The sequence below is a fragment of the Cricetulus griseus genome, chromosome 6 (assembly GCF_003668045.3).
Source record: "Cricetulus griseus strain 17A/GY chromosome 6, alternate assembly CriGri-PICRH-1.0, whole genome shotgun sequence".
Lineage (NCBI taxonomy): Eukaryota > Metazoa > Chordata > Mammalia > Rodentia > Cricetidae > Cricetulus > Cricetulus griseus.
In genome coordinates, this window is record NC_048599.1 from 53,199,023 (window position 1) to 53,217,590 (window position 18,568).

The window sequence follows — 18,568 nt, forward strand, 5'->3', positions numbered from 1 at the left end:
TCTTGAAATGTGGAAGTCAGAATGGCTAGGGATATTTATAAAGTGCCAGCCCCCAGATTATCACACAATTTTTAGTTGAATTTTGCCAAGACCTTAAATCAAGGCCCTCCAACCTTCTGGGGTTAAAGTGTGGAGCCTGAGATGTCCTAAGTGGTTGCTCATAAGCCTTTCTTCCTTGCATTTTTTTTTCTGTTCCTAAAGATATCAACGAATGTAAGATGATACCCAGCCTCTGTACCCATGGCAAGTGCAGAAACACCATTGGCAGCTTCAAGTGCAGGTGCGACAGTGGCTTTGCTCTGGATTCAGAAGAGAGGAACTGCACAGGTCAGTGTGTGGGTCTCCAGGGAGAAACCCTTTCAAACACTGCCTCTTCCCTGTGTTGCTTGCATCCAGCTGTAAGGTTATCCCTACCCTCATTGTCACTGCCTGTTGTTTCTCTTGCAGACATTGATGAGTGCCGCATTTCTCCTGACCTCTGTGGCCGAGGCCAGTGTGTGAACACCCCAGGGGACTTTGAATGCAAGTGTGACGAAGGTTATGAAAGTGGATTCATGATGATGAAGAACTGCATGGGTGAGTCTGGGCTGCTTTAAGCATCAAGGGAGACAAAGGACTTCGAGAAGCCTGGATTCCTCATAGGGACCATAGTTTCCCAGGCAATCCCTGCTGTCCAACCTTCTGACAAGTGAGGGCATCTGTCCCAGAGGGAGACCCATGGGAAGACACGGAGGTCTAAAGAATCATGGACAACTCCAATGACAAGCTGTGAGACCTTGAGCAACTTCAACACCTAACAGAAGAAATTGAGAACAAGTCAGATGGAAGCTATAATAGGAGTCCCATCTCAGGGTGTCTGTCTGACAGTTCTAGAAGACAGCATTGACCAAGCTGCCTTAGGTCAGGTTCCCTGTGAACCAAGTTTGAGATGAGATTCCTGCTCACAAGTGTGGTGGACTTGGGTACTGGCTTGGATTTTGGTTTGTTTGTGCTTTGTTTTGTTACGGGCTTTGAAGGAATATTTTGAGGGAGGAAGCCCCTCAGAGTGGCAGAGAAGCAGCATAGTACAGTCTGGCTGCATCTCAACACACTCAGATCCCACAGGGAACTCCAGGGGTATGAATGGCACCAGGATTGAGACAAGATCAAGGTTTTTGATTTCCAAGCCAGTCAACCACTGACGGGCTGTGGATTGCTTCTAATGTGGGAAAGCGCTGTGACCACTCACTCACCTCACAGGCATTTCTGAGTGAAGTGGACAGCACTTCTCCCAGAAGGGAACTGATACGCCATCAGTACCCAAGACTCACAGCAACTGAGGGTTGGAAAAGGGGCAGCCTGGTCAGCATCTTCAATGTGGAGCGCTTCCATTTTACAGATATTGATGAGTGTCAGAGAGATCCACTCCTGTGCCGAGGAGGCATTTGCCACAACACGGAGGGAAGCTATCGCTGTGAATGCCCTCCTGGTCATCAACTGTCTCCAAACATCTCTGCATGCATTGGTAAGGAATAACTCTTTTAGAACACTTGTGTGAGGCCAGTTGTTTGACCTGTATCTCGGCCAGATTTTAACCCTTACATTTCTATGCTGTTCTTTGCTTCTAAACAGACATCAACGAGTGTGAATTGAGTGCAAACCTTTGTCCCAATGGTCGTTGTGTCAACCTCATAGGGAAGTATCAGTGTGCCTGTAACCCCGGTTATCACTCATCTCCTGATAGGCTCTTCTGCGTTGGTAAGTGGTAGCCTTCCTTTTATTTCATGTTGTATTTTATTTCCTCTCTTTGTAAAACACCCCAGTTCCATCATCATAGTTGGATGCTTTTGCTTAACCTTTCCTGTTTCACTGGAAGTAAAATCTCATAGCAGCTCGCAATATTTACACCTTGCTTTCCTCTTCCAAGAGGATGAGTGAAAGATATGTAATCTGATGTATACTTGTTAAATAATGAACAAAGCATAGGCATGTCAAAGCAAATCAGCCAGCAATAATTAACCCTGAGATGAGCCAAGCATTGTAAGTGCCATGGAAAAACACAGAAAAGCATGAAGTGAGGTCTCTGCCCCACATGGTGGAGATCATCTGAAGATTTCAAAGAGTGACCATTGGCAAGAAGGCCATGGAATGTTCATCTCTTTCCCTGAAATAGAGGCCATGTCTGGCACTCCTTAAGTATGGGTTTTCGTGAGACAAGAATTTTGCTTTGTGGTTGGTCCTCTGTAGATTTAGTCCTGCTGCGAAGAGTGACATTGGAGGCCCTGTGGCTTTATCATGCCCAAAGTCAAAGTGAAATTGTGTAAGTGCTGCCAGTTTGGGCCTGGCTTGGGATGTACACCATGTGGATCTGCCAAGTCTCAGATGGTTTCCACCCCAAAACCATAAATCAGCACAAGTTCTGTTGAAAGCTAGCCAAGGACAACTCAAAACTTCAATTCAGGTTCTTGCAATGGATCAGAACCTTAGCCCATCAAGCCATAATTCCAGTTTATAACTGAATCAATGACCAAGAAGATCTTTTGCCACAACTGTAAACACAGAAGAAGGTGTCTCAGTCAGTTTTTATGTGCTATACTGGAATATCTGCGATTGGCTAATTTATAGTGATAGAAATGCATTGCCTCACAATTCTGGAGGCTGGGAAACAACAGCAAAATGCTGGCATTGAGTATGGGACTTTTTGCTGCACCAAAATGTATGAAAGGCAAGAGAAAGAGAAAAACAAAAGTGGCCAAATTCACCCATTTTCTAATGGCACCAATGCCACCCATAGAATGGTGTCCTCCACAAAGTCCCATACCTTATTATGTCAATGGCAGCAATTAAATTTCAGCAAGAGTTTGGGAGAGAATAAGCATTCTAATATTGTTCTCACTTCTCTTAGACATTGATGAATGCAGCATAATGAATGGTGGCTGTGAAACCTTCTGTACAAACTCTGAAGGCAGCTATGAGTGTAGCTGTCAGCCAGGGTTCGCGCTGATGCCAGACCAGAGATCATGCACAGGTGAGCATCTTTACCCTCTGGTTATGTCTTTCTGTGACAGTCCCCCAAGCAGAGTTGTTCGGGGCCTGGGCTTTGGACTCTAACAATGTTGGCTTCAAGTCCTTCAAGTCCTTGTCTGTTGCATATTCTAGCTGTGTGTCGTTAAGCAAGACACTTAGCAGCGGATCTTCATTTATAATCTGCAGTTGAGATTGCATGAAAGAGGAAGTAAAGTTAGGGTAGCACTGAAATAAATGAATAGAAAGCATTTTATTCATTAAACAGCATCTTGGAGAGTTGGTTCTTGAACCAAATTTGGTGCAGTTCTGAGTTGAGTGTGTTTTTTGCAGCAGCCACATTACCCAGGGGTTTGTGAAGATGCAAAACCTCAGGCTCTATCCAAATCTACTGACCTGAAAAGTACTGGGTCATCTTGGTGATCTGTGTGTTTGAATAGATGCTGGAGTCTGAGAGTCACTCTCCTAACTTATATTCCCATCTTCCTGTCTTGTGCTGGAAGAACCAGGCAGCCAAGGAGAGGGGGGAAAAAAGTGGAGTGGGTGACTCAGCCTTTGATTTTTGGCTCTCTGGTTAAAAAGCCAGTTCAAACTTAGGAGCCATAATGATTTTATTTGACCTTTGACACCACCCCCAACAACCCATATCTATGTAAATTTGACTAGTCAAAGTAAATTTTGAAAGTAACTATTTATAACTGGACAGTGACAAAATACAGTTCACAATCATTTTGAATTACAAATTCGTGTTTAAATTTTTATTGCTAGTCTTTTAGATCAGCGTGGATCTGTTGTGCCCTTAGATGATATGCTGAGAGTTTTGAGATTAACTGGGTCCTCTGCCCAGTATAACCTGATGTGGCAATTGATACAAAGCTAAGGAGATGTTCATCTTACTCAAGTGGGCTGAATTTCTTTTAAGTTGACTCAAGTTCCTGCTTGCTCACTGCATAAGGGAGCCAATATCAGCATCTATAACATGTGGCTGTTGGTTTTCTTCTCTTTAGACATTGATGAGTGTGAAGATAACCCCAATATCTGTGATGGCGGTCAGTGCACTAACATACCTGGAGAGTACAGGTGCCTGTGCTACGATGGATTCATGGCGTCTGAAGACATGAAGACTTGTGTAGGTAAGAAAGAAGGCAGCATTGGCTAACTCACTTGCCCAGTCACAAGTACTGTGAAACCACACAAAGATCAGTTTGTCTAGACTCCCTGTTTCATCTCCTGCCTAATATCTTTTTGTTGTGAGCCAGTCATTTTAAATTTCACCTTGGGAAATGCTGGCTATTTATGTGTTCTAGAAGTACTGGTGAACTGTGAGAATGCAGGCTGAGCCTTTTTCAAGTCTTAGTTTTAGGCAGCAGATAGTCCAGTACAATTTTTTGAGGCATTACTGAGGCAAGACCCTTCTGGAACTGTACTCGGGTCCCTGTGAAGTAGTTTAGCTTTGGGGAAGGGGCATCATTGTAGGTCTTCTATGAAGGCCAAGGATTGATGGACTGCATGAATGGTGCCTCCCCAGCCTAGGTGGTTTGTGTCTTGGGGTGAGTGAACTCACCACTGCTCTGAATATCTGCAGAGGCCATCTGTGGGTCACTGGTGCCCTCTCTGTGCCATTCTCTTCTGGCTTTTAGCTGAGTCTGTCATGTCATCTGGTTCTATGTGTCATCTGGTTCATCTCCCATAGGCCCAGGCCTAAAATTCGCTCCTCAGTAATCTGAGAATAACCTAGAACCCACTTAATTTACTTTTGTTATCTTGGGAACCACTGTAGTTTTGTTGCCTAATGCCCAGGGCCTAGAAAAGCATTTTTTTCTATCTATTGTCGACTTTCTTTTTAATTGTGTTGTTGTTATTGTTGCTGTTATTTCTGGTGAGAAGGTCATTCTCTCTTGGCCAGAAGTAGGAGCGTAAGATGGGCCTTGCGCACATTAGTTATGTGGATGGCTATTTTGCTGGTATATCTGTATGTGTACCATACGCATGCCCTGTGCCAGTGGAGGCCAGAAGGTTTGGAAGCCAGGAGGAGGCATTGAATCACTTAGAACTGGAATTACAGATGGTTATGAGCTGCCACGTGGGTGCTGGGAATCAAACCCTGATCCTCTGGAAGAACAGCCAGTGCTCTTAACCACTGAGCCATCTCTCCCTTCTCTTCTATCCTTTCTTTTTTGAAGGTGGAAACTAAATTATAGTCATTACACAGATGGAATCTGTAATACCATAAATAAAAGACCCAGAGACTGGCTCCTATAGCATGTGTGGCTGACTTTGATTTTTGAATCCTCTGGCAAGCTTTAATAAATCATTAATAATATATCACCACAAGCATCAGTTATCTTACCACAAAGTATGTTGGCTCCTAGAAAAACCATCATATGGACACACTCCTATTCAGTGGGGCTCAATGGATTTCCTGGCCACCTGACCCCTCACTGTGGGAAACATAAGAACCAGGTTACATGACTAGTTGGCACAAAAAAAAAAAAGGGACAATGTACATGGAGTGCCTTATATTCTTTTTGAGTGAAAGCATTTAAATATTTTATAATGTTTACTTTCCAAGATTTTTTAGTGAAAGAATCTAACATTGTGTTAGTTTTCTATCATAGTTCTTTTATCTTAGGGAGAAAGTATCCATTACAGCAGAAACTTGGATATAAGAATTGTTTCTCTTTCTTACAGATGTCAATGAATGTGACCTGAATCCAAATATCTGCCTCAGTGGGACCTGTGAGAACACTAAAGGCTCATTTATCTGCCACTGTGATATGGGCTATTCAGGGAAAAAGGGAAAAACGGGCTGTACAGGTATGCTTTCTTTTTCATATCAATAAAAAATATCAATTAGCTAAGAAACTGCCATAATAATTGAAATTTAACACAGGTTTTGAAACATCATTTTAACTGTGTTGTAGGTATATTGTATCCATTATTTCATTAACTTAGCTTCTATGCCTCTTGTTTGTTCTCAGTAGCTTAAGAAAACCTTTCCCAACGTTTTCAGGGGACTGTTACTATTAAACACCAAATGGAAGAAGCCACTCTGCACCATAATCTTGTTTTATACATGTTTAGTTGTTTTCAAACATGAAATAATGAAATTAAGAACATGGAGTGGCATACAGAGTCAAGTTTTACTATAACTACTTATATTAAAGTTACCGATTATGGCATATAACATAACTTAAAACATCATGGAGATCATGGTGAGTTTGAATTAGGTAACTGCAAAAAGAAACACTTAATAAGTAGTGGGCTGGGCCTGAATTCTAAAAGCTGCTTGGCAAGCCCTTGAGACTTAAACATTAACATTGTCGCATTGGCAGTTTGAGAATGTGTGGATCCTTCTCTTAATTATATCAAAGCATTTCAGGAGAGCATCAGCATATATTTATCAGTTATAAAGTGGCCGTGTTAACTGTCAGACTTGCTAATACACGCCAGTAAAATTATTGGTGATTCAAAAATGTCAGTCTGCCCAAGCCATCGAAAGAGGCATGATACTGAAAAGCTTTTATGCCCCCTCTATTGCTTTTCATAGAAAGCCTGTCTAGGGGTCCTTCCTGGTAAACAGTGGAATGCTTAAACCCCCAACTCATCCATATAGATGCTCAGGTGCAGACAATTCTCAGGTTCAACATTTATTATCAGCTGCCAAAGTTAATATAAGGCTTGTGGCCCGGCAGCATGAAGAGGAGGTAGACTAGTTCTATGCTGCATTGTAATGAATAGAGGAAAAAATAAAGCTCACTGAAGTCCAAGCAGAAGACCACGATGATCCTAAAGAATAGAGTCTCTGAGGATGGCGTTCATTACCTCAAGGAAAGAGTTTGTACAACTCCATTTTCAGAGTCCATCTAACTGAGGAACATGCAGCGGATTGTTATTTTCGGTCCTTTTACTATGATGAAAGGTTATGTCCTTGCTATAGTTGTATCATAGTTAAAAAAGATACTATGTTCAGGAACTTACATTCCAGATACGGTGTGTAGAGGCAACATGAAGTCTACCAAAATGTGTGTATAACTCTTTGCCACACATTCCTGGAATCCATTTTTAAAGGGAAATGTTTGCTTTGTATGCAGAAAAGCTTGTTTTTATCATTGAATTTGCAGAGATGCTGAGTCTCTGGGGGACAGGAAATGCTCACTGTGCGTTGGTTGAGTCAGTGCCAGTGTTAACGAGACAGCAGTCACCTTTTAGAAAAGCCCACAAATAGAATTATACTCAGAAAAATACAGTCTTATCAGAAGGGCCAGTACTTCCCTGTTCTTTCCAACTGCAGCCTAGAATGACTTTTCAGTTTGGTGATATCCAGAAGAAGCCCTAAGTTTTGTGGCCTCTTCAATATCATGGTAGCATGGCTTAGGATATTCACATCTGAAAGAGCAGAATGCTGGATTTTGTTCTGGGCTCATCCACTGGTTTCTGATCATGAGCAAATCACCAGGGTTCTCTGCCTTTAATCAAACACTCCCCTTGGACAGAGAACTTGGCGGTGGCCTGTGGGAGGAGGGGGCTTCATTAGGGAAGAAGAAAAGATCCTGTGTGAATAGCCCTGTTAGTAACAGCCAAGGGTATCACACTGGACTGGAAATGACTTACACAGACAGGAACTGGCAGGAAGCCTCACACACTTGAAAACAAGTTTTTAAAAAATCAGCCAAAATGTCTTTTCAGCCCCACATAACTAGGGTTCTTTCAGACTGGTTTCAAATCAATGTTACTCACAGCTTTGAACGCCATCAGGTCACCTTGGTGACGGTTGTGTTAAAGACAAGTGTTTATAATGTCCCAGACAACTAATGTAAACGGAGATGCTTATCTTGCCTAATTGGATAAGCAAGACACACTATGAATAACAGCAAAAAGAGATGTTTCAACTGTATCATAACCACATACACACACACTTGCGCGTGCGTGCACGCACGTGCACACCCTGCTTATTTAGATAGGATTTTTAAAATGAGTACCCTGGGAAGCAATTATTAAGAACACATATGCTGTTTCCTAAGGACAGACTTTGTTTCATGAGAACTAAAATCACCCTCTGGGCTCCATTACAGCTCTGTCTAAATATTCCAGCTCCCTTGTCATTACTAATTGTTTCCATTTTAACAAATAAACATGTTTTCTTCTCCCAATCACATCGGCAGTGTTAAGAATCCACCCACTGACTCACATTCCCAGCCCACACAGATGCTAAGGGCTTCATATTTTTTCTTCTTAAGCTTTGTCCAAATTGTGGATACTGCTGAGGGGAATGTTTGATTTAATGGAGAGAGAATTCGGGTTTGCTTGAAACCTAGGACGCAGCTCCACTGTCTCTGGCTTAAGTGGTGGGGTCACAGTTTTCCTGTGACCTCTGCTGCTCATGCTAAGTAACTGTAATTGGAAGAAGATAAAGAAAGTCCTCGGAGGGTGCCACCCAAGTGGGTCTCGGCTTTCACAAGCTCAATTTGTAGAACCTCCCTGGTATCACATGCTCACTTTACCAGTGGATACAATCAAAATTGTTGAAATAGCTAGATATCTGGATAAATCCTTTTCTCAAACTCTCTGTTCCTTTCACATGAGAAACTGTTCCTGGCGAGTCTCAAAGGCATACGCTTCTGCACCAACAGCCAGTCATTTCCCCCTGCTGTCTTATCACTGCTTCCCTTCCACTGGCTGTCAGCCTGCGGAAACTCTGTGGGTGTTCACTTCAGTTAATAGTTTTGGCTCAAATTTTGACCCAAATCAAGAAATCCAAGTAGCCCTTGCTTTAGGCGGTCACGCCCTCTTCCTCAACCCCCAATTCTAGAGATTTCCCCATATGCCAGAACCACGGGATCAGAACCCTTGGGACAGATGGTGTCTGGGAGGCTGAAAGGCAGGCATTTGTGTGGGTGGCATGGCCTCTCTCTGTATGATGGCTGTGGGAGGCTACAGAAGGTCACAACACATCCCATACCTGAATGATAGATTTCTGAGCTAGGCCATGGAGTCTGCTCACAACCAATCCTTGCCCTTCAAGGGACTGGACACAAAAGACCTGTGAGAGTTTTTGTGACAGGGGACCCCTGGGGCTGCAGAGGCTACAGTGTCAGCCCGAATTTAAATTTCTTTGCTTTGCTTCTCTTCTGCTTATTCTGAAAAATGAATTTTCTGTCTGGAGCAAACTTGTGGAGAAAAGAGAACATTTGTACAGAGAGAGATGTTCTTGGCAAACTTGTGCTGTTTCCTTCATGCTTTTGAAGAGTGTTTCAGTACAGTGCTTTTGTTTGCTTGTTTTCCTTGCAGCTCAGTTTCCCGTTTGTCTGTATGCCATGGAAACAGATCATCAATAAGAGCTGGTGTGTGTGTGTGTGTGTGTGTGTGTGTGTGTGTGTGTACATCTATACTCATGCTGGCACTATTAACTCAGAAATGTGTTTTCAGTATGTGACTTGCTGTCTTTCTCATCTGCTTCTTACACACCAGACATGTAAGCTACTCAACATGATGAGTTACATTCACAAGTGAGACCTGAATATGATCCTTGAACTGCTCTTTTCAAGTATTCCAAAGCACACGACACATAACCTCTTGCAAACAGAATTTTTTTCACCTTCAAAGCATGACAAAAAATTCAAAAAGATTTCCTTGAATTAGAATTTTATATTACATTTTAATAATAATAATTAAAGGAGATTTCCTCTATCAAAAGAAGTGGTCATTTTCTAAAAAGCAAGATTAATGGAAGAGGTAAAAGTATGTGAAAATAGTGGTATCTTTGACAACTGAACAGAGGGAGAAACATGAGACAATTGGAGGTTGAACAGTCAAAGAACATTATATATATATATATATATATTATATATATATATATATATGAAGATATAACCAGACTCATCGTATACAGTGAACATATGCTAGTAAGAAGGAAAAAAAAATGGAGGGAGCATGTAGAATTACAGATCGGCAGGCTCTGATTAACTGAAATTAGTAATTGAGGTCCATGGATGTTTCTGAGTCTGATAATGCTCAGCATTTCAGTCTTTAAAACAAGGTTTAGAATAAAACTGAAGTTACTAAACAAATGATCTTTGCTACACATCCGTGCCCAAGGGAAGTGTTGGTGGACAGGGAAACTGAGTCCAGAGCTACCCTACCTTGGTTTTTTGCTGGCTACTGGGCCCAATCTCTGCCTTCTCTGAAAATTTAAAAATTCTGGGAGCAGAATTCTTATTCTTTCCACTTAGAAACATTCTGGGTTCTGTATCCATTTCTTTTCTGGGGGAGGGGGTATGGAACACCTGATAGAAACAACTGAAAAGAAAGACGGTTTATTTTGCCTTTTGACTTCAAGGGACATTTCCCCATGGCAGGGAGGCGTGACAGCAGGGCAGCTCTGCCTGTGGTGGTAGTTTACAGGATGGCCTTTTTATGTCTTGGCCGACCAGGAAGCAGATGTGTTCTTTAAAAATGACCCAAGTGCTCACATCTGCTACCTAGGCCATGGTACCAACCTTCCCAAACAATGCCACAGCTGGGGAGCAAATGTTTACACAAGAAGCCTGTGGGGGCATTTGACACCCAAACCCTAGCAGCTCTCTAGTATCTGGAGGATAACACATACACACACACACACACACACACACACACACACACACACACACACACACACACAGCAGCTCTTTTTTTCCAACTAAGATTATGTGCCAAATATTATGACAAGTAAAAGAAGGAAATTAAGAAAGAACTCTTTCTTAAAGTTGTGATTTGTCCATTTCCTTCTGAGACATGAGACTACCATGCCTGGGGACATCTGCATTGGTTCTATGGAGTCTGATAGACCAGCATAGGAAGGCTTGCCTTCCTGAATGCCTGTGTGACAATGAACAGGATTGTCCCTACATCGGCCTTCTTTATTTCTATGATATGGTGGGCTCTGTTATCCAGTTACTTAAGGCTCCCAGTCACAAGTTCAAAGCTGTGTGTCTCCATTGGACTGCCCTATTACCTCTGTCAGTTCATGTGACTATTGAGACCACATTAAAGTTCGCCTAACTAAACAACTTGCAATGATCCTAAAAAGTTCTTTCCTATGTATTTTCATGTCATGGTTATCTGTGATACTACAAAAGAATTCTATGAGAGAAACCTGTTGTTATTTTAGTTTGTGCTTCTGCCCAAGCCATTCTAGGCTTAAGATGGAACATTTGGCAAGCCACATGTTTCTTAACACTTTCAAGTTGTTGAACTGAGCTTCATGAGTAAATGAAAGGGTAAATACAGCTAGCTTACCTGGAGTCTTTTCCAAGCCACTATTTGAGTGACCACTGGAAATTCTTGCAACATTTCCTGTGCCTGTCTTCTTCTTCTTGACCCAAGTTTTGTGTGAGGTATTGGTTTACATTTGAAAATCAAAGAATCATATCCATGAATATTCATTCTTAGTAAATGACAGAGTTAATTGTGAAGGTACTCCTTACATGCTGAGTTTGTTTGAGAGGGAAAAAAATCACCATAACATTTTTACATAGTCTCTCTTGGCTAAATTTGAAAAGAAATTTCAGAGAATGGAGAATTTTGAAATCAATTTTGATCTTTTCTAAATACTAATCTGGTATTTCTTATTCTGGCAAAAGTTCTCTTTAGGTTGACTTGAGATTTACATGAAACATGCAAGAAGTCTTAGGCTACCAGTGTGCTGGGATTCTTGGGAAGCTAAAAAGAGTTACATATTACTTTAAGCATCATTTGCTACATATGATTGAAGTGATAAAACCTAAAATAAGGATCATATAAAAGTAAAGCATAATGGGTTAACAGTTCTTTAAATTTAAGAATAAAAATTTGTAATTCAAAAGTTTCTGATATGCCAGCTTTATATTCATTTGCCTATAAAGATATGGAAATGCATAATTACCTATAGTGTCTTAAAAATATATTGCCAATAAAAACATGACTGTGAACACTAACCAGAAGGGCCTTAGGCAACTCATCTTTTAAGTTGTCACTTGAAGAGAGATTCACTTTGCTGAGAGGCAGCTGGATATTCCCATTTATTTATATACATATATAATTTGAATTTTTGGAAACTTTAGCTGTGCTGTCAACTTTGGAAAAAAGTATCCCAGTTTACCGAGTTCAGTTGGCATTGTACAAAAATTAACAGCCATATTGTTCTAGAAGTGTTGAACTTAATTTTTTTCCATTTGTACAGGGTAACACACTGTATTAAATATGTAAGGTCTTAAAAAAAAGGAAGGGATTTTGAGAGCCCATCCCATATGAAGGGATGCTCTCTTGACCTGGACACATGGGGAAGGGCCTAGGCTGGCCCAGGATGATGTGGTAGACTTTGGGGAGCCCCTTTTGAGGGCCTTACCCTGCCTGGGGAGTGGAGGGGGGTGGCTAGGGGCAGGTGGAATGTTGGGGGGGAGGGAAAGGAGAGGGAGAAGGGATTGACATCTGAAGCAAGCTTGTTCCTAATTTGAACTAATAAAATAAAATTAAAATTAAAAATAAATAAATAAATAAAAAATAAAAACAGAATAGTAATCACAAAAAAAAGAAATACAGAAAATGGAAGTTACCAACAACAAATGCAATGATCACATCTTTCCTTCTTTGTAAATTAAATGTAAAGCTGTTCAGTAGGGAGCTTAGCATCTGTGTGGATACTAAGTCATCTGTATTATTCGAGGGTGAGGATGAGAGGGGAATCCGCTTTTGAATATTGCGAAGTCATTAAAAAGACCAAAAAAGCTGTTGTGCAGAACTTTGTTTTCTCAAGCACTGATTATTTTCTAGATATCAATGAATGTGAGATTGGAGCCCACAACTGTGGCAGACATGCTGTATGCACCAACACAGCGGGGAGCTTCAAGTGCAGCTGCAGTCCTGGGTGGATTGGAGATGGCGTTAAGTGCACAGGTGAGCAGGAAACATAACAGAAGTTGCACTCATGAATTACACAGATTAGAAACATGAAAATACTGATTTTATGAAGTCAAATTTAATTCGTATGTTGCTCAATGTAACGATGTAAACTTTGTCCCTAAGATCTGGATGAATGCTCTAATGGAACCCACGTGTGCAGCCAGCATGCCGACTGTAAGAACACCATGGGGTCGTACCGCTGTCTCTGTAAGGAGGGCTACACGGGTGATGGCTTCACCTGCACAGGTAGGCTTGCTTTGGAAACAACTGTGTGACTCTTGTTGGAAAGCACAATGTCCCACATCAGACCAACAATTCTTTTTGAAGACTGGGGCGTGCTGGTCAAGTAACAAAAAAGGACTACTTATCTGAGATTAGATTCCCCATGGAATGAAACCTTGAAGGCAAGTCACCAAAGAACCCTCAAACAGCTAGCACAGTGTGTGTGTGTGTGGGTCTGTCTGTCTGTCTCTCTGTCTGTCTGTCTGTCTGTCTGTCTGTCACATCTCATATATATGCATACATGTGCAAATACATACATATGTATGCACATATATCAAATCTGTATAATAACATCACTTTTTCTAAAGCAAATCATGTTACCTTTTATATGTGTTCACCTTTGTGTTTTGGTGACTTGCTATCCATATCAAACCCAAGGGTAAGCTTGCTGGAGGAAGATACGAAAAGGGCAGGGGATGGGGTGTCTGCTAGAGGAAACAGCACAGACTTTCACCACACCAGCACCATCACTGTATGTTAGCATAACAACAATTCAGAATGGCTCTATAAGGCTTTCTCTCACTTTATGACTAACTCATGAAATCATCTTCCCTCTGGGCATTAATTAATAGTCACCGAATTAGCATAAATTTGATATCTGAATTTAAATATGCCTGACTGCATAAATATGAGATTGCATCATTTGTGCAGATAGTTACACGTGCATGTCCACAAAGGCAGAACTTCTTGGGTCAGGGCTTTAGGATTAAATAAGAAAGACCCATTGCCCATTGGCCCATAAATGGGTAACATGACTTAGAGCATAAATTTAAATTAATTAAATAAATTGAAGAGCTAATTTCTGTCTGACACTGTGAAATTAACAATAATGTGTCAAGTAAGTAAGAGAGAAGCCAAGATTCAGAGAGTGGCTTTGAACTGAGCCTGACGCCTGAGAAATGAGCGCACACTGTGATATGTTCTTTCGAATATGTCCCCCTGTGGATGACCCTTCTCGTAAAAAGATCTTAGCCTGAACAATGAGTTTGACTTAATGTTCACTTTGCAGCACTGGTGATCATTTAGCATTCAGAGTTCTGAATCTGTACCCCTTACTGCTGCATATTCGATATTGGCATTCAAAAGAGAAAACCGGTAAATGTAAATTTCTCAAACAGGAATTATGATGAAGTACAGTTATATTCAGGAACTTGGCAGTCATAAGAATTATAGGACCTGAGGCATTGGAAAGCGCTTGACTGCAAAAGTATAGCTTGTGTTTCTGTCTGCAGACCTCGATGAGTGCTCTGAGAACCTGAACCTCTGTGGCAATGGCCAGTGCCTCAACGCCCCTGGCGGGTACCGCTGTGAATGCGACATGGGCTTTGTGCCCAGTGCTGACGGGAAGGCCTGTGAAGGTAACCGTGGGGAGGCTATAAGGGTCCTTGCAGGGCTGCAGGAGATTTGCTTATTCAAACATTATAGTTTTTTTATTTTATTTTAAACTTGAATATGTTCTGCCTTCCCATTTAAGCTGTTCAGTTCAGTTGGTAGAGGGGTGTGATTGTTGACTTTGGAGGATCTAGAAGCACCAAGAGTCAAGCCTCCTGGCACGCCTGTGAGGGATTTTCTAGATTAGATTAACCAAGGCGAGACCCATCTTAACTCTGATGGCACCATGTTATAGGCTGGGGTCCTGGATTAGGCAAAATGAGAGAAAGCAAACTGCATGCTTCCTGACTAGGGATTCAGTATGACCAACTGCCCCCAGCACATGCCACCATGGCATCCCTGCTGTGAACATGCATGAGCCAAAATAAACACAAGACAAGTAGCTAGAACAGAGGGTTAGTCCTCAGTTAGACCATTTCTGTTTATGCAGAGAAAATCTGGGCCGAGTGATCTGCAATGCTAGATCATAGGATGGACAGAAGAGAGAAACAATGACCATGTACATTTAATTCAGTATGATTCCGTAGTCCCTACTTCTAGAAAAAAGAACTGTCAAAGCACAGGTCCCCTGGTGTTCTGTTTGAGGGTTCTCTATAAATACAGAAGCATGGCCGTAAATCTGTGCTGGCCTGTGGTTTCTGGAGGTCAAGGCTTCCAGATAATGACAGCGGAGAGTTTGCCCCTGTGTGGAGTAATGTCCCCAATACATCTTAGAGCATTCTCCAAATATCTCACATAAGTAGACCTAGAACGGGATTTGACATGTCCCTGGAGGAGAATTCCCTGGAATAGCACCACTTGCTTTGGTCTCTCGGTTTCAAGTTCTGTCTTTCTGGAAAGTGTTGGTCGGACAAGAAGAGTCCTGGGAACCTGATGACTCAAGAAAGATCCAATTAAGAAACAACAGATTCTTCTCCTTACTCACACTTGTCAAATCTAAGCACACTGTCTTCATTCAAAGTAATTAGGGCCTCCAGTGGGCTAAAATGATTTCAGGAGAAGTAAATAGATGATAAGGACTGACAGAAGTTTAGGCAAGGCCGCATTAGTGCTTTAGCCGATAGCTGTTCCTTGTTAGACAGATATGAATTCAGAATCACTCTTCAGCTGTGTCATGCACACTGATTTCTGTACTACCCCTAGTTACAAAACCCTTGGGTGTTCTTTATCCTGTTTGTGTTAAAAATGCAGCACCAATATACAACTTCTATGGCAAGAAACTAGATTATGGCTTTGCTGGCAAGCCTAATGCCTTGTTTACTTCTGTACTCCCAAACCCAGGGAAATCAGGTACTGTACCACATCTCCTGACAGGCACAAACAGGCACGGGGCAAGGGTTGCTTCTCTCAAAACTTACAGGAAGGTTTTGTTTGTTTGTTTGTTCTTAATATAAATCATCACCGGCAGAGTGGTCACACCTAATTAAAACAGTCTCCAGCCTGAAAGTGGGTGTATTCATCACACAAGCAGAGCGCCCCGGTGAAGCAATGGTGGAGGCCTGAAGACAGGCACACACCAGAGAACTAGGGATGGAGAATAAAACTGAATTTGAAAGCTGCCCCAAAAAGGTCTTAAGATTTTAGTTCACCAAAATTGGGGAATATATAGATAACAACAACTCAAGAATTTAATTTATCATGTTCTGTTTGGCTCTTGCTTTACAAAAATAATGTAGACCCATATCAAATACCACAAAGGAGATGTCCAGCCTATGGCTTGGCATTTCATGGGGTCTGAGTCTGCCACTAGCAAGGCTTCTGTGTACAGACAAATCCCCCATATGTCTAGGGAACTGCTTAGATTGATTTCAGGTAGACTGTATTTGCTTAATGCTAATATCCATTGCCTGGTTTTATTGGGTGGCTTTTAAAATGGAAATTTAAAAAAAATTCTCCCTCTTTTTGTAATCCCTCCCACAAGATATCGATGAGTGCTCCCTTCCAAACATCTGTGTCTTTGGAACTTGTCACAACCTCCCAGGCCTCTTTCGTTGTGAGTGTGAGATCGGCTACGAACTGGACCGAAGTGGTGGGAACTGCACAGGTAAGGAATCAGTCGTGTTAAAGATGGGCTCCCAGGTATCCCCCCAGGAGGAGTCATTGCTGGGGCATCACCAGGACCACACAAGCTTCAGAGGAAAACAGGGAGAGGAAGGCATGGAGAGTCAAGGGTAGTTTTCTCAGGCCTTGACCTGATGAGGTGTGACGATGCACAGGAAAGAGACAGGTCTGCAGGCTTGGACTTGAGCTTGTGGCTCCAGAGGGATGTTTCTGGGGTGCTCTAGCTGTGTGGATTCCTGCTATTTTCTTCCCTCCTTGAATACATCTTCAGAACTTCATTTCAAAGGCCCTGCCCTGGCATCTCTGGTTTGCTCCTTGTACATTTCCAATGCAATACCCACAGCTTTCCATCCCTGCTCCAAGTACTGACCACCAGAATGCCTGATGACTATGGGCTGCCTGTGCATTTGATTTGTGTGTGGTGGTAGTTGGGAGTACAAGGAGATGGTTAAGAGTCTGTGTGTATGTATGTAGAGTCCAGATTCACCATCCAGTGTCTTTCTCTATTGCTTTCTGTTCCATTGTTGAGACATGCTCTCTCATGGAACCTAAACTCACTGGCTGGCATGAGTTCCTGGGGCCTTCCTGCTTCTTCCTCCTAGTCCTAGGGTTATATGGATGCAGAGGATCCCAACTAAGGTCCTCATCCTTGCATAGCAAACATTGCACCCACTGAACCATCTCCTTAGCTAGATGTAATACATAAGACATGTTTTTGTAGAACTGAGAACTCCCAGGGAACACAAGAAAAAAGAAAACATTAGAAAAATTACAGCCATATGACTCTCTTTGCTACCAAGAAAAGGCTGACAGTCATGGACAGTTTCTTTCTTAGCCTGCCCCCCTAATCAGGGTACAGAGGAAGCAGGTCCTATCCTAGAGGACATCAGGGACACAGGAACACCAGCAGACAAGTGTCCCGATTCCCCAGGCTGTCCTCTCCAAAGCCATTTGTCTAGTTTGGGGGATTTCTTAAGCATTGAAAATAGAGACGAAGACTGTACAGGGTTAGAATCTGTTCAAAAAAAAAAAAAAAAGACCCTAAAAAAGATGTCCTAAATATCTGGAATGTTGTAGATATTTTTGGAATAGAAACCAAAAGGGAAATGTCCGGGACAGTGTCTGTGCAGGGAGAGACTCTGTGAGCTTGAAGAAACACTCCAGGCCTCCTGCATGTGTGTGCACAGAAGATGGTGCAGACAGCCTGCTCCCAAGTGTGCCCTGGGACATCTTGCTCTAATTTGACAAAATAACATGCCACACGTATTAAATGTATTGTTTTTATAAGCCTATGTCTGAAATTTTGGTTGACTGGGGTCAAAACAATGTTTTGCCTTTAGTTACCTTAACTGGAATATTTTTCTTAGCTCCAAAGTTACATTTCATTCTGGTGACAAATTTGAAGGGTAAACATGTTCCGGCGGTGGGGGCCTGGATCAAGGCTATGACACAGTTCCTTCCTGGGGAGGTGACTTTCGGAGATGGGAGGTTGTAACACTAGGCATAATTCCATCTAAGAATTGATCTGTTCTTGTTAGGAGCCCTAGGCTAGGTGCGACTGCCTTTGGGAGTGTCAGTCCACACCGGACACTGGTTAATTCTGCCCATTTGTTTGGCTCTAGATGTTAATGAGTGTCTGGATCCAACTACCTGTATCAGTGGGAACTGTGTCAACACTCCAGGCAGTTACACATGTGACTGTCCACCCGATTTTGAGCTGAATCCCACTCGAGTTGGCTGTGTCGGTAAGACCCTTAAAGCTGTCCTGAGACAGGTACTGGTTATTATTTTAAGACAGTAACTCAATGGTTCATCAAAAGTAATAGTATAATTTAAATATTTCTCAAGCATATTGTGTACCTCAAGCTTTCTTTTCTGAAGGAAAACGGCTAATATATATTCTTGGGCACTT

At 42.1% G+C, this 18,568-nt stretch overlaps 1 protein-coding gene across 1 annotated transcript in view; it reads left to right on the forward strand.

Moving 5' to 3' along the window:
- Window positions 1–18,568, forward strand: part of Fbn1 (fibrillin 1) — a 217,741-nt gene that overhangs the window by 149,031 nt on the left and 50,142 nt on the right. The window contains exons 27-38 of the mRNA XM_027421965.2: window positions 202–327; window positions 448–576; window positions 1,379–1,504; window positions 1,612–1,737; window positions 2,885–3,007; window positions 4,011–4,136; window positions 5,695–5,820; window positions 12,793–12,915; window positions 13,045–13,167; window positions 14,436–14,561; window positions 16,517–16,639; window positions 18,279–18,401. Of these exons, the coding sequence (XP_027277766.1) occupies window positions 202–327; window positions 448–576; window positions 1,379–1,504; window positions 1,612–1,737; window positions 2,885–3,007; window positions 4,011–4,136; window positions 5,695–5,820; window positions 12,793–12,915; window positions 13,045–13,167; window positions 14,436–14,561; window positions 16,517–16,639; window positions 18,279–18,401 (1,500 nt within the window). The remainder of the gene's footprint in view (window positions 1–201; window positions 328–447; window positions 577–1,378; window positions 1,505–1,611; window positions 1,738–2,884; window positions 3,008–4,010; window positions 4,137–5,694; window positions 5,821–12,792; window positions 12,916–13,044; window positions 13,168–14,435; window positions 14,562–16,516; window positions 16,640–18,278; window positions 18,402–18,568) is intronic.